Genomic DNA, 16,016 nt, shown 5'->3' with positions numbered 1-16,016 from the left:
ATTTTTTACAGAGAGGAAGGGAGCGAGATAGAGAGGTAGAAACATCAGTGAGAGAGAAACATCAATCAGCTACCTCCTGCACATCTCCTACTGGGGATGTGCCCGCAACCCAGGTACATGCCCTTGACCAGAATCGAACCTGGGACCTTTCAGTCTGCAGGCTGAAGCTCTATCCACTGAGCCAAACCGGTTTTGGCTGAACAGAGCATTTCATTGGTTAAAGTTACCATCTTTATTTACCAAATGATTTTTAAGTTCTCCCATATTTTGTCCCTATTATCATCTTTGTTAAATAAATTATCTATTTAAAATGTTTTGTTATTCCAAGTTGTTTTCATCTTACTTAATACATAACCACATCTTTCTTTTAAAAATTATAAAGATTGGAGGAGGAAATAAGGAAAAAAATTTATGAAACAAGTATAAGCTAACAGAAATTGTAACTTTTACAGAAGAACAAAATCGGAAGTGAAAAAGAGACAAAATGTATTTTGTGATGTTTACTCTAGGTTACAAAATATGTAACAAAACTAGTACCTTTGTAATACTTTCTAGATGAAAAAATATTATTTAAAATATTTTTTAGATATTTTAAATTCTCTTTTTAAATAGTTATTTCACAGGCAGTTACCTCCTTATTATGTCTTTGAATCTTCTTTACATTACTATGTTTTAGAGAAAAAAAAGCCATTGCCCTTCCTGTGTAGCAGGGGTGTTAAAAATGACAGCTTTATTCTTCTAAACATTTTTACTAACTTTCTTCTTCCTCACACTCTTATGGAGTCAGCTGGAAGGTACATCTGATACTGTGCTTGCAGTGGTCTCCTTACTGAGATCTGTATGGGAACTCATTGGTTCAGTTTTGTTCATGTGTAATGTGGAGTCTGTCATCAGTAAAGAATAGAATTCAAGAATTTGACTTTTCCCCGTCTTTCTCCGGCTATTTCAACTGAATCATAGAAATTGGGAATGAAATGTAGTCCTACCTACCTTTTCTGTCTTGACCAGGTTTTCTTCATCTGTGGGAGTTGGAAATATTTTAATATTTTCCTTTTGTGAAATTATGGTGTAAATTAATATTTTTGTTTTGTTAATGACAGTATTAAGGTGTGAAATGAATTGACTCTTAAGGTATAGATCTAAAATAATAAAGTCAATTGTAATTTTTCTAAGAGAGTTATTTTCAAACTGGTAAATCAAACATACTTTTCTAATAATCAGGAAAAGTGCTCATTTAATCTAAACTAAAAGAAGTTAAAAAAAAAAAAAGCCCTCATGATGAACAAGAACAGATCCAGAGACAAATGGTGGTGGTGGTGCGGGGGGGGGGGGGGGGGGCGGGGGGGGTTAGAGAGCAACCAAAGGACTTGTAAACATGCATATTAGCATAACCAATAGACACAGACACTGGGGCGGTGAGGGCTTGCCCAGGGTGGGAATGGCTTGGGGGGAGGGGGTCAATTGGGGAAAGAGGAGACATATGTAAAACTTTAGACAAGAAACAAGAAGCAAGACTCTAACTTCAAAAGTTGACAATTCTTACAACTAATCCCACCTCCAGACTTTTTCTTTAAGAATTATTTTAAGGCCTCATTGTTTTGTGAATAATTTTTATTTTAGTCAATGTATTATATGCCCCCATGAAAACCTACATATACCTCGGTAGGAATACATCATTGTCCTCTTGTGGGATATTTAACGTAGAAGCTGACACCCACTCCCAGGGGTTGTGTGAGCTTTGGAAATTTTGAAATGTGCAGCAACATAAAGCATCTGGTATCTTTTACCAAGATGAATAGCATTCGTTGGGAAATTTCAAACTTATTTGTTTAAACATTGCACTTATATGTAGATAGAAAATATTCAGCTGACTTCAAATTATGTCACTTTACACATGATGCACAAAAACTTAATGAAATTTGAAAAACTTAAGGCTTATATTTTATCTGTTCATTTTAAATTTGGGGGTACTATCTGGCAAAGCACTATCCAGCAGGCTTTGTTTTCATATATATTGTAAGCCAGGTCCATGGAAGCAATATTATTTAATGAAAAAGATACCAGGATTTTCTCCTTAAAGAGAAATAAGAAACCTTAAAATTCTTATTTTGTTCTTTTCATGATAGAAGTTTTATTGGAATATAATTCACATACCAAAACATTTACCCCTTTAACACGCACAATTTGGTGGTTTTTAGTAAATGCACAGAATGATACAATTACCAACACTAATTTTAGATACATAGTCGTCATCCCAAAATGAAACCCCATACCTATTAGCTTTTGCTGCCCCCACACTAGCTCTAGGCAACTTAAAATTTACTTTCTATCTCTGTGGATTTGACTATTCTAGACATTTCATATAAGAAGGAATCTTACAACATGTGGTCTTTTGTGACTGGCTTCTTTCACTTAGGATAATATTTTCAAGGTTTATCTTTGCTGCAGCATGTGTAAGAACATTTCTTATTTTTTTCTTGATTTTATTGTTTTAATTTTTATTTTTCAATTACCGCTTAATTATTTTATATTAATTTTAGGTGTATAGCATAGTGGTTAAACAATCATATACTTTACAAAGTGTTCCCCCCCTATAGTTCTAGTAGTTATTACAATATTATTGACTATATTTCCTATTGTAACTGCCAATTTGTATTTCTTAATCCCTTTACCTTCTTTACCCAGCCTCCCAATCTGGCAATTACCAGTTTGTTCTCTGTATGAATCTGTTTCTGTTTTGTTTGTTCCTTTATTTTGTTCTTTAGATTCCTTCCACATACAAATGAAATCGTATAGTATTTGTCTTTCTCAGTCTGGCTTATGTCAGTTAGCATAATACCCGCTAAGTCCATCCATGTTGTCACAACTGGTAAGATTTCACTCTTTTTTTTATGGCCGAGGGATATTCCATTGCATGCATATATATATATATATATATATATATATATATATATATATATATATATTCTCACAACTTCTTTATCCAGTTGTCTATTGATGGGCACTTAGGTTGCTTCCATATTTTGGCTATTGTAAATAATTCTGTGATGAACAAATGGATGTATATGTTTTTCAAATTTGTGTTTTTGATGTCTTCGGATAAACATTATTTCTGTATTGCTAATTAATATTCCTTGTAGGAGATAACACATTTTGTTTATCCATTCATCAGTTGATGGACATTAGGTTTGTTTCCACCTTTTGACTACTATGAATAATGCTGCCACAAACATTGGTGTGCAAATTTTTTGTGGACATATATCTTTATTTCTCTTGAGTATATACCTAGAAGTAGAATGGCTGGGTCATATCGTAACTATTCTATTATGTTTAACTTTTTAAGGAACTGTCAAAATTGTTTTTCAAAGTGGCTACACCATTTTATATTTCCACATCTTTGCCAATGCTTGTTTTTATCTGTCTTTTTTATGATAGCCAGAGGATGCGAGGTGACATCTCATTGTGGTTTTGATTTGCATTTCCTTTATGGCTAATGATATGCAGCATCTTGTCATGTGGGTAATATCCATTTGTATATCTTATTTGGAGGAAACCTATTCAAATTCTTTACCCATTTTTAATTGGATTGCCTTTTTATTATTGAACTAGAGGCCTGGTGCACAAAAATTTGTGCACTCGGGGTTGGGAGAGGAGGTCCCTCAGCCTGGCCTGTGCCCTCTCACAGTCTGGGACCCATCAGGAGATAAGGACCTGCTGGTTTAGGCCTGCTCCCGGGTGGCAGAGGGCAGGCCTAATCCTAGGTGTAATCCCTGGTCGGGCTCAGAGCAGGGCCCATTGGGGAGTTGGGGCCCCGCCTCCTGTCATGCACAGAGCAGGGCGGATTGGGAGGTTGCGATGCCACCCTCAGTCATGCTCAGGGTAGGGCTGATTGGGGGGTTGGGGCACCACCCCCTGGCACACTCAAGGCAGGGTCCATAGGGAGGTTGCAGCGCCACTCCTGTCATGCACAGAGCAGGGCCGATCAGAGGGTTGGAGCTCCGCACCCTGTCACACTGATCCCGGTGCTGGGAAGCCTCCCTGCTCCGCTGATCCCAGGGCCAGGACGCCTCTCAGCTCCCCTGATCCCTGGCCCGGAGGCCTCTCGGCTCCGCTGATCACCGGGGCGGGAGGCCTCTCGGCTCCGCTGATCACCGGGGCTGGGAGGCCTCTGGACTCCGCTGATCACCGGGGCCGGGAGGCCTCTCGGCTGATCACCGGGCCGGGAGGCCTCTGGACTCCGCTGATCACAGGGGCCGGGAGGCCTCTGGACTCCGCTGATCACCGGGGCCGGGAGGCCTCTCGGCTCCGCTGATCACCGGGGCCGGGAGGCCTCTCGGCTCCGCTGATTGCGGGGCCTCCGACTCCGCTGATCACCGGGGCTGGAAGGCCTCTCGGCTCCGCTGATTGCGGGGCCTCCGACTCCGCTGATCACCGGGGCTGGAAGGCCTCTCGGCTCCGCTGATCACCGGGGCCAGGAGGCCTCTCGGCTCCGCTGATCACCGGGGCCGGGAGGCCTCTCGACTCTGCTGATCCCAGGCCCTGAGGCCTCTCTGCCCTGCTGCTTCAGGGCTGTTTGGCTTCGCTCTGCTTGGAGCCTGAGTATGCAAATTAACCGCCATCTTTTAGCTTCTATAATTAAAACATTGTATCTTTTGGAGTTGTTGCTTCAGGAGCTCAGAGCCCTGCAGCTGCGGGGATCCTTGACTTTCTCCATCGCTGGGGCAGCCAAGCCTCCTATTCTCAGCTGCCTGGCTGCCAGCCGCCATCTTGGCTGACAGTTAATTTGCATATCTTGCTGATTAGCCAATGAAAAAGGTATCGGTTGTACGCCAATTACCATTTTTCTCTTTTATTAGTATAGGATTAGGAGCTCTTAGATACAAGTGCCTTATCAGATACACGATTTACAAATATTTTCTCCCATTCTGTGGCTAGCCTTTTCACTTTTTAATGGTGTCATTTTTAAAAAATTTATTGATATTTAGAAAGAGAGAGAGAGAGTATTGATGTGAGAGAGAAACATCGATCAGTTGCCTCCTGTATGCACCCCAACTGGGCATATGCCATGACCAGAATCAAAGCTGACACCTTTTGGTGTATGGGATGGTACTCCAACCAACTCAACCACAATGGCCAAAGCTTGATGATGTCTTTTGAAATACAAAAGTTTATAATTTTGATGGTTCAATTTATCTAATTTTTCTTTTGTTGCATAGGATTTTGGTTTTGTATATCAGAAGGAATTTCTGTACTCAAGTTCATCAAGTTTTATAGTTTAATTCATATTTAGGTCTGACTCATTTTGCATTCATTTCTGTATATGTTTTAATATAGAGGTATACCTTCATTCTCTGTGGCTATCTGGTTGGCTCCAGATATAAGTTGAAAACATTTTTCTATTCCTATTGAATTGTATTAGCACCCTTGTTAAAATGAATTGACCATTCTTATAAAGGTTTCTTTCTGGATTCAATTCAATTCTATTCTATTCTATTAATCTATATGTCATACCAATACCACACTCTCTTGATTACCAGAGATTTGTAGTAAGTTTTGAAATTTGGAAGTATGAGTCTGCCAACTTTGTTTTGATTGATTTTTGGGATGTTAAATCAATCTTGCATTTCCTGGATAAATCTCACTTCATCATGGTATGTAATCCTTTTCATATGTTTATATGTTGCTGGTATCAATTTTCTTATGTTTTGTTGAGGATTTTTTTGTAATTATATTCATGAGATGTTGGATTCTAGTTTTCTCTTCTTGTGATGTCTTTGGTTTTGATGACAGTAATACTGACCTTACAGAATGAGTTGGGAAGTGTTCCCTTGTCCTGCATTTTTGAGAAGACATTATAAAGACTTCGTATTAATCTTTAATTGTATTTATTTTTATGTCTTTACTTATAATTTACCCTTTGCTATTATCTTGCAGGTGGATCATGAAGGTAGTATTTATGCTGATCTTTCTCTGTAGAGCAATTGACAGTGAACGTATAGGACTCCAAATAAAACTGTTGGCTCTTCATTCTGCCTACTTCTAGTAAACAGGGCTAGATATTCCATCAGTGGGAGACATGCTCAATTGCAGAAACAATTATAAGGCTTTTATATCTTGACTTTGGAACCATGGTTGGAAAATGCCTTTCAGTGCCATTTTCCTCATTGGAGCCGGGGATGCATGCCCTGACCCCTGTCTACTCTTTAAGAACACTTACCTGTAACATATCAGTACAGATTAATTAGAAACATTATTTAAGGAGCCTATTCAGAAATGTTATAATGACCTCTTGAGTAAGAGAGTCTGAGCACAAGGAGAATTTCTTGAATCTTAGACATCACATGAGATATGATAAATATTTAGATGGTCTTCGTACATGTTTCATAATGCTTTTGGTCATTAATTACTTGACCATTTCAGTGGGGGGAAATTAGCCCTGAAGAAATAATAATAATAACATGTTTCCTAAATAATCACTATGTGCCAAACTCTATTTTATTTATTTATTTATTTATTAAAATGTTTTTATTGATTTCAGAGAAAGGCATGGAGAGGGAAAGAGATAGAAACATCAATGATGAGAGAGATTAATCAATTGGCTGCCTCCTGCACAACTCCCACTGGGGATTGAGCCTGTAGCCCGGGCATGTGTCTGACCATGAATTGAACTGTGACCTCCTGGTTCATGGGTTGACACTCAACCATTGAGCCACACAGGCTGGGCCAAACCCTGTTTTAAATATTTTACATATACTATGTCTTTTATGCCTCATAGCAAGCTAATAAGGTCAATACTAATATTCTTCTCCACTTTACAGAGGAGGAAACTCAGAAACAGGGAGGTACTCTATGTTGCTTGGTATTAGGCAGGTAAAGAAAGGTAGAGCCAGGGGTGATGTAGATTATGTGACTGCATAGCCTGTCCTGAATCAGAAGTTATTGTACATCAGGCATATTCTACAACAGGGATTCTGATTCTGAGCTTCTGTATTACAAGTCTTGAGTTTAAAAGTCATTTGTCTTTCTTTTGATAAAGAATAACATGTTTAGTCAACATTTAAGGAGTATTTATAAAAGGTATACTCAGATGTTACTAAGGACTTGAGATTACACAGTCTTAATAGGGATAATGTAATGGACAAGTGATAAAATAAATATTTAACATTTATTGAGTGTTTACTATGTTCCTAAGTAAGTGATTAACTTGTATAAATTAATTGAATGTATAAAATACATCTATGAAATAGGTATTATTATTGTCACCTCCATTTATAGATGAAGCCACTAAAGCAAAGATAATTTACTCAAAGTCAATTAGCAATAAGTGGCAGAGCCCAGATTTGAATCCAGACAGTTTTGCTCTTGAGCCTATTCTTAATAATTTTGTTATGCAATTTCTCTAAGTAAGTAAACAGCCCCCTGACATATGGTCACTACAATATAGTAACACCAAGAAAACAATGATAATGGGTTGTTGTGTTTATGCATAAGAAAAGCTTTTCTGTAAACATGAGAGAATCTGAACCAAATATGAAGAAAAAAATTAATTTTAAAAGGGAGCTATTAGCTTGTGCTTTGACAGAGATGGGAATGGATGACACGGTGAGGTGTGCACTCAGAAGCTGTGCCTGCTTGGTCCTGAGGGAGTCGTGATCTGGGAGAGTAAAAACGGACAGGTTGGAAGAGCAATTTTAGAAAATGAGTTTATCAAACTTGATTAGCCCATTAGAATTTGAATCAACAGTAGATTAATATAAACTTCATTTCCAACTGTTTCTAGTAATGTAAGAAGCATTTGGAAATTAGCAGGGAAAACTTGACCAGTTGCAGTAATGTTTATTCTTTAGTGCCAAAAGCATAATAGTTTTTTTGTATTTTTTTAAATAGCGGTACAATCAGGGACCTGGGTTTATTCAGCACTTTTCTTCATAGGAACACAAACGTTCCCCATTGTTCTACAGTTTTCTGCAAAGTGTTCTACCACCAATTCAAGGCTACAAATTTGGACCTCTGGGTTTGGGAAGAGAATAGCCCCAGAGCCAGTCAGTGACCAGAGAGCTGGGCGTCCCTGGACCAGTTTTCTTCCAGATGTGTGGGGTTCTGGTCTGCAGCCTCAATGGACTCCAGAGCTCTCTTTATCTCCTGGAGCGGTGTGTTCACTGCCTGGTCACAAAGGCCATCTTAATGTTCTTCCAAGTTTGAGGCAATTTGAAACTTTAAAGGATCATCCAAATTATCAAAATAAATCTCATGTAATATTTTCCATGAGATAATTTATTAAATTGAAGTTTCTAAGTTATTTTTCCAAAAAGAAGCATTAAGTTTACATCAAAATCAAATGAAACAATATTGCCCACTGGTCCTATTCCTCATATGCAAACAAAGATCAGTGAAAGTCAAATGTCAAATGCAGTCGCTTAAAACAATACTTGCGGTTTATTTCTGCTTCTAAGGTAACCTGGTCGCTTATTTTCTCAAGTCCTCACACAGGTATTCAGGAATACCAGGATGGTGTGCCACAGATCCCAACAGCCTGCATTACAGTGGAAGATGCAGAAATGATGTCAAGAATGGTTTCTCATGGGAGCAAAATTGTCATTCAGCTGAAGATGGGGGCAAAGAACTATCCAGATGCTGATTCCTTCAACACTGTAGCAGAGATCACTGGTAGCAAGTACCCGGAGCAGGTGAGTGAAAGAGACAGTAGGTTGTCTGGGAATAGGGAGTTATGGTCAAGAGATAACATGAGTCTGCAGAGATGGTCCTTCTGTACTTATTCACTGCAGATGCTTCATAGATATACATTTTCCCATCAAAAGTTTTACGACATTAACTAAAAAGGAAAGACTAATTGAAGAGTGGAATAGGATCCATGGTGTGGATATTCAACCTCTGAATAGCTGAGGGAAATATTTGTGCATGTGTGTTGTGTTTATTTCATTTGAAGCTGGCTTGACACGCAGTAGCTTCTTAACATATCTTTCCCCCAGTAAAATGAAGAGAGGGAGAAAAGGAGAAAATGGTTGGAAGATTTTCTTGATCTCAATTCTCTTTAAATCTAGAAGTTTCCTGCCCATGAAAAACACTGATTGCCCTTGGCACGTGGGACATCAGCCCTAAATACAGCCCTGTATGTCCAAAGCTGAACACCTCGACTCCTTCATGCCAGACACCTCACCTTAGTTTCTGGTCTTTGTTAAAGGAACTAACTCCATCTACCTCTCAGCACAGTTAGAAAACTTCAAATTGTTTTTTATTCTCTCCTCTTTATCACTGTCCTGTAGCCATGTACTGCGCCCTATTTAGTCCACTTTCAGCATATTTTTAAAAAATCTGTTACTGCCTTGCCTTTACTGTCATTATTGTCTTAATTCAGACCCTTGATACTTACCTCTTGATATTTTTTCTGATCTCTCCCTTCTGTATTTTTTTGCAGTGCAGCTCAGAGTGGTGGTGTTGCGTTTTTCTTTTTCAAATTAAGAATTTATTTTAATATAAATCAAATTTTATTTATTTTTTCCATGCAATAAACAGTATTTCAAAAAAATGGTTTTAAATATAATAATGTTACATGCACAGTCTCTATGCGGTCTCCACTTTCGGTCCTCGGGGGTCAACGGGTTCTCTCCTGCGAGTTTTCTGTTGACTGTTCAGGAAGTTTTTCTGTATTTCAGTTGTAATACCGGTTTGTTCCTGGGAGCATGTCCCTGCAGCATCCACTTACTCTCCCTCAGAGTGTTTTTTTATGACACTGACCTTCCCTGCTGTCGGGCCCCTCTCCTTTTCCCTGTAAGACAAACGTTATGATAAAGATAAACTTTGGGGTGAGTGATCTGAGAAGCAAAAGAGATAAGGAGGGAAAAGAGTTAAATAGGAGGCGATTGTAGTTGAGAATAAATTATATAATATCGTCCATAATCGAATAGAAAATGAGAATGGAGAAAGAGGGAAAGGAAATGTATGATGGAGATTCAAATGCCAGCTAAGAACTGTTCCTTCATTGGCTGGTAAGGGAGTTCAACTTCCCTGAATTCTGGCAAACTTTTCTAAAATCATTCCACTATATTTTTTATTATCAGTAATGCTGACAGTGACACAAACATTGGTGTGATAACATTAGATTGACTCGCATCTCTGACACATCCTTGCTACTAACTTCACATTCTATTAAAGCAGTGGTTCTCAACCTTGGCTGCACATTAGAGTCACCTGGGAATCTTTTTAAAATCCTGATTTCTGGGCCTCATCCCCCTGAAATTCTGTGTCTTTGTTACTAATGTTGTGGCCCCACCCCATAACAAAGAAACAGAATTTCTGGAGGATGAGGTCCAGAAATCGGATTTTAAAAAGATTCCCAGGTGACTCTAATGTGCAGCCAAGGTTGAGAACCACTGTATTAAAGAATAATGCTAAATAACACTGAGATTAGTTGCAGTGGAAATTATCTCTCAGAAAGAAGAGGTTCTATAGAAATTATCATTTCTCTGCCTGCAGGTTGAACATCCTGGTGACTTGAAGGTGGGCTAACAATCATGCAGTGGCTGATAGAAGCTATTCATTGCAAACACAACCCATTACATCTCATTATCATGCACAGCACCTTAATGAAAGGAAAGCAATTAGCACATAAAGAATCCTTTTGATGTGGCCCAACAACCGTGGGCCAGGTGTGATTTTCAGCTCTGGAAAAGTATCTATGTGATTGATGAAGCATGAACACATTTTAAAGCCACATTGCATAATCAAGCCATAAGCATGGACTGAAGTAACCACAGGCTTTTATTTTAATATTTTTATTGGTCTTAGAGAGAGGAAGAGAGGGGAGGAGAGGGGAGAGGGGAGAGGGGAGAAGGGAGAGGAGAGAGAGAGAGAGAGAGAGAGAGAGAGAGAGAGAGAGAGAGAGAGAGAGAGAAACATCGATGTGAGAAAGAAACATTAACGGGTTACCTCTCACACGTGCCAGGGATTGAACCCGCAACCTGGGTATTGCTCTGATCAGGGAATAGAACCCGTCACCTTTTGGTGTATGGGGTGACACTCTAACAAACTGAACCACACTAGCCAGGGCAACCACAGGCTTTTAAAAATGCCAATAATACATAAACATTATTGGGTTTTATATGTGAAAATGGCAGAATAGGGATATTAACACACATTAATCCTACCCTTTTCCTAAAGCACCCACAGTGACATGTTTGACTTTTCCAAGCCCCAAATTCTCTCTTCACTTGACCTCTTTATAAACTGCTCCTCTGGAATTTGGGCATGTTCTGGAGGGTTCAGCAGACCTTGAACACTTTGACGCGTGCATTCATTGGGGGAAGCAGTCTTCTAGGGAGCTCTGACTTTAGGTGTCTACATTCCTTCCTCCCAGTTTAATTCTTGGGAAACCACATCTTCGAGGCCCATCTGCAGTTGAGAATGAGTCTGAGAGTGAGAATGAAAGCTCTTTGACTTCTGAGCTGATCCTCCTGGTGCTAAAATAGCAATATTTGTTCTACTCCCATTCATTAAGGAACTGATTTGCATTGGAAAATTCATAGGAAACTGGTTGTCTTTCAGCATTAGGTTTTATTATTCATTAAATCAATGGAGTTTATCCTAACACTTAAAATAGTCTTAGAGGCCGGGACAGAGAAGTAAGGGGTCTTTGTAACCCAGTACCAATTCCCTGACCTTCAGGCGAGCAAACTGAATCCATGAGTGACTTGTCCCAGGGTCCAGAGGACACAAATTCCTGAGAGGAACAAATGTGGAATGTGACTCCAGATTTCCTGACTCCCACTTCTTTCTACCCGAGAATGTCCCACTGTGCCCGGGCACACCTTAGCTGGATAGTGCCTAAGTCTGAGGGAGGTTGATTCGGGATACAGGCAGGGCCATCTCTATCTACCAAGTCATTACATAGGAGAAACTGTGTCTTAGTTTCATGCTTTTTTCCCCCGACATCTCTTTTTTGGCACAGAGTTCTCATAAATATTGTCCTTTGTTGTGTCAGAGTTTCCTTATAGCTCTCATGAGGTTTATCACCTGGGAAACCCTACTGTGCTGGGTCCATTCCTTCTTCGCATCTTCCCTCCATCAAGTCTTTCTCAGTTCTTACTCCTTTTTAGCTCCTCCTCTCTTTGGAAGAGGATCTGATGGGTGAAGCCTTCTGTGGTGTTGCGGACTCTATGATGCTCTATTCCTCTGCGTCCCGGTTCATATCCTTTCACTCTCACCAATCAGATAATCAGGTGGTTCTGTTTTAGCAAAGGACCACAGCCAAAACCAAAATCGACCTACTACCCATGACATCATTTAAAAACAAACAAACAACCTTTTTATTTTGAAATAATTTTAGACTCACAAGAAAGTGCAAAATTTGTGTTGAGAATTTGGATGTACCCTTTGACCATCTTCCCCAATGATAACATCTTACTTAACTGTATATATTAACCAGAAGAAGAAACTGGTGAGAAGATACTCCTGAGACCTGGGGCTTTCTTGTGGAGCCGGGGCTGCCCTGTGGGCATCCTCTGTGTAGCACCCGGTGTGGGGGACAGTGTTCTGACATTATCCCAAATGGTCCTTTCCTGCATCTGATGCTTTCAGGGCATCCCACTCAAATGAGCAAACACAGAAGGAGGGTTGAACTCAAACTGATCTGGCAAAGAGGGCAAATGACCTGGAAGTAGGGGTTTCGTGCACCTGAGGGAGAGACTGTCTCACAGTGTTGCCTTTAGGGACTGGCCTTTTTTTTTGTTCTTCTTCCTCGGTAATTTCCTATGCCTTATTCTGAGGCTTGATTAGTAAATGCAATATTTAGAAATGTTAACATAGTCAAGTATTCTTATGAGGGAATTGTGTGGGAAAGAAAAATGTGTTAGATTTTCTCTCTTGGTTGATAGTATCCAAAGCCATTTTGATCGAGCCCTGATGAGTGGAATTGCTTTTTTATGCATGCCTTTTTCCTACGGCAGTTATTTTTATGGATTCAGAAAACAATTTCAGTTTCATATGCCAGTATTATGTCAAATATGCTGCAGCACTGTGCAGGCTAGTGGGAGACATTAAAGTGGAAGCTCTACTTTGTTAACTGAACAGGCCACTTTTTCTTTTATTCCCTTTTTTTTTTTCCAGTGTTGGTCAAGGTTTCTCAACATCACCATTATTAACATTTGGGGCCAAATACTTCTTTGCTGTGGGGATCTGTCCTGTGCATTGTAGAATATTAAGTACCTTCCTCCTCCATCCCCTATAGTTGTAACCAATGTCTCCAGACATTGGACAAAAGTCACCCCAGACTGAGAACCACTGATGCAGAGTAGTAGGAAGGACACTGGATGGGTTTTGCTAGGCTTGGTTCTGGTTTCATTTTGTCACAAATAAGCTGAGTGATCTTGGGCCACTTAATCCTTCAGCTATAGAATGGGGGCCTTGTCTGTAAAATCTGGAAAGTCATAAAATTCTATTATTTATTAAAAAAAACTTAGAGATTATCATCAGACTGGTGGTACACACTGTAGACTGTTAGATAGCAACAAGACGTAGTGGGAGCCCTTTCATTATTTTACAAAGTAGGGGCAGTTGGTGGGTGTTTTTATTTTTTATATTCTGTATTCAAGCACAGTTAGGAGCTTTTCTTCAAAAAAGTAAAACTCCTCTTTCATGGCAGTTCTTATTCTTTAATGTACTAGTGTGCACTGGGAGTTTTTAAGAGGTAGTTTTACAATATTCCCCAAACTTTTTGAGAAATGGTAGGGTAGAGGCCTATGATCCATTGGGTAACTTATGCTTTGATTTGATTTATTTTAATATACATTTTCTTAACTATTCATTAATTCAACACACATTTAATATCTGGTATGTCAGGCACAAGAATTGCAGCAATAGCCATGGGTGGTGGGCAGGATAGCACTGTGCTTAGTTAGAAACATAGCCTGTAGAATGCAAATCCCACCTTTTTCATCTTGTTGGCAGACTATTTTGCCTCTCTGACCCTCAGTAATTGTTAGCCTTCTTTGGAGAGCTTATGCAAAAGCAAGGAGTTGAGAAATAGGAGAGGCACACCAGGAAGGACCACAGAGCGTCTGGCAGGCCATGCGAAGGCCCGAGGTTTCGTCCTGCTGACAGTAAGGAGTGACTGAAGGGTTTTAGCGGTAGATTTGAATTTTAGTTCACTCTGGCCACTGCGTGCATTGAAGGGGCAAGGATTGAAATCCAGTTAGGAGATAATAGGACTTGAACTGAGACAGTTGAAATAGTCAGGTGGAAAGCAGAAGGACAGGAAATATTTAGGAAATAAAATTGGCAGGAGTTGTTAAAGTTGGCATATGGGGAGAAAAAAGAAGGATAAGTCAATTTGAGTGAGTAGGAAAAGTCATTCATTCGTTCTATAGGAATTCATTGAGCTCCTGCTGTACGTTATGTATATCCAGCTGCCCTCCCAGCACCTGGGGGTTTGTGGAGGAGACAGGAAAGTAAGTAACTGCAGTAGAGGGTGGTAGTAGCATGGCAGTGACATGGCATAATGAGGACTCATTGCAGGGGGCCTAGCCTGATCAAGAAGGCTAAGGAAGGTCCTCGCTGATTTGCAGTGGATAGAGCGTCGGCCTGCTGACCAGAGGGTCCCAGGTTCAATTCTGGTCAAGGGCACATACCTTGGTTGCAGGCTCCTCCCCAGCCCAGGCCCTGGTGCAGAAGGCAACCAATCGATGCGTTTCTCTCACATTGATGTTTCTCTCTGTCTTTCCCACTCTCTCTAAAAATCAATGGAGAAATATCCTCGGGTGAGGATTAATACACACACCACCACCACCACCACCACTACCACCACCACCAACGACAACAACAAAAAGAAGGCCAAGGAAGGAAGGCAGGCTTTCTGGAGAGATCCAACGTATTCCTCCAGCATGAGGAGTTAATCATGCTTAAAGGTTATGGGAATGGGGTTGGGATGGGAAATAATCCAAGCAGATGGAGTAGTATTTATGGAAGCCCAAAGAATAGCGCTATTTCTTTTTTAAGGAGTGTAATGTGACCTCCTATAATTTTTGAATCCATTGGATAATGAACCCTGTTTTCATGGAGTTTTGCTATAAAATAACCAAAAGAAAAAGACATGCCTTATTTCATGTATATGTATTTTTTAAAAATAAATGATTGAAAAGCTCAGCAATCCCTTTGGAAACAGCTTTAGCATTGATGTTGTCAAGACCCTGTTGAAGGAATAAACAAAACCTGATTGACCTGGTGGACGAACTCATTCCATGCATAATTGAATAGTTAGAGGCTGTGCAGCAAATGCGGCTTTGCTTTCATCTGAATATGTAGTCTGATGATTTGTAAAACCCTCTTAATGGGTACAGCAAGTTATTCTGCCTGGGTGGGAGCCTTTTTACTAACTTAAGCAGCTGTTTAAACTTTCATAAGCGAAGTAATTATTAAATCTTTCATGAACATGTTGGTTGGAACATTTGTTCACATCTTAACCTTGAGTTGGAAAGTTTTGGGGGGTGGGGTTAAAGAATTTTAAGCTGGCAAATTTTGTTCTTTTTTTTTTCTTTCGTATTATAAACATTTTATGGCTTAGAACAGCCAACCTAAATCATGGAAGGAAAAATACATGTGTGGTAAGCATGAGACATTTCACTGTTTATTTTTCAAATTTCTGAAATGTGCTCATAGCCGTGCATGCCTCTGAGCTCATAAAGACAGCGAATGGAAACAGCCCAAGTCAGACAGGCTGTGTTAGATAGATAGCCACCCAGGTAGGCGAGGCGAACCTTGGAGAGTTTACTCTTTCCTGTGCTCCGTAAGTCCTCTTAGTGTGCCAAAAATGGGACTTGCAAGCAGGAGGCTGCCATTTTCATAGTTTTGAACATCTTTCCATATTAATAATGGAGCTGTTGCATGCGAATCATAACCACAAGACGAATGCTAATTGGCCTTTAAGGAGTCCTTACTATGTGACAGGCAGTATTCTAGATGCTTCTCATGCATTTATCCTTTAATCTCGACTGTGACCTTGTCAA

At 39.9% G+C, this 16,016-nt stretch overlaps 1 protein-coding gene across 3 annotated transcripts in view; it reads left to right on the top strand.

Annotated features, from left to right (window-relative positions):
• CPQ (carboxypeptidase Q) overlaps positions 1–16,016 on the top strand; it is a 346,153-nt gene that overhangs the window by 134,397 nt on the left and 195,740 nt on the right. For 2 of the 3 annotated variants that reach the window (XM_059672154.1, XM_059672156.1), the window contains exons 4-5: positions 8,480–8,687; positions 10,495–10,518. In XM_059672154.1, coding sequence (XP_059528137.1) covers positions 8,480–8,687; positions 10,495–10,518 — 232 coding nt within the window. The remainder of the gene's footprint in view (positions 1–8,479; positions 8,688–10,494; positions 10,519–16,016) is intronic. The other variant, XM_059672155.1, reaches the window with a different exon arrangement.

The sequence above is a fragment of the Myotis daubentonii genome, chromosome 17, assembly GCF_963259705.1.
Source record: "Myotis daubentonii chromosome 17, mMyoDau2.1, whole genome shotgun sequence".
Lineage (NCBI taxonomy): Eukaryota > Metazoa > Chordata > Mammalia > Chiroptera > Vespertilionidae > Myotis > Myotis daubentonii.
The sequence above is the reverse complement of the archived record's forward strand: the minus strand, read 5'-3'. Positions and strand labels throughout refer to the sequence as shown.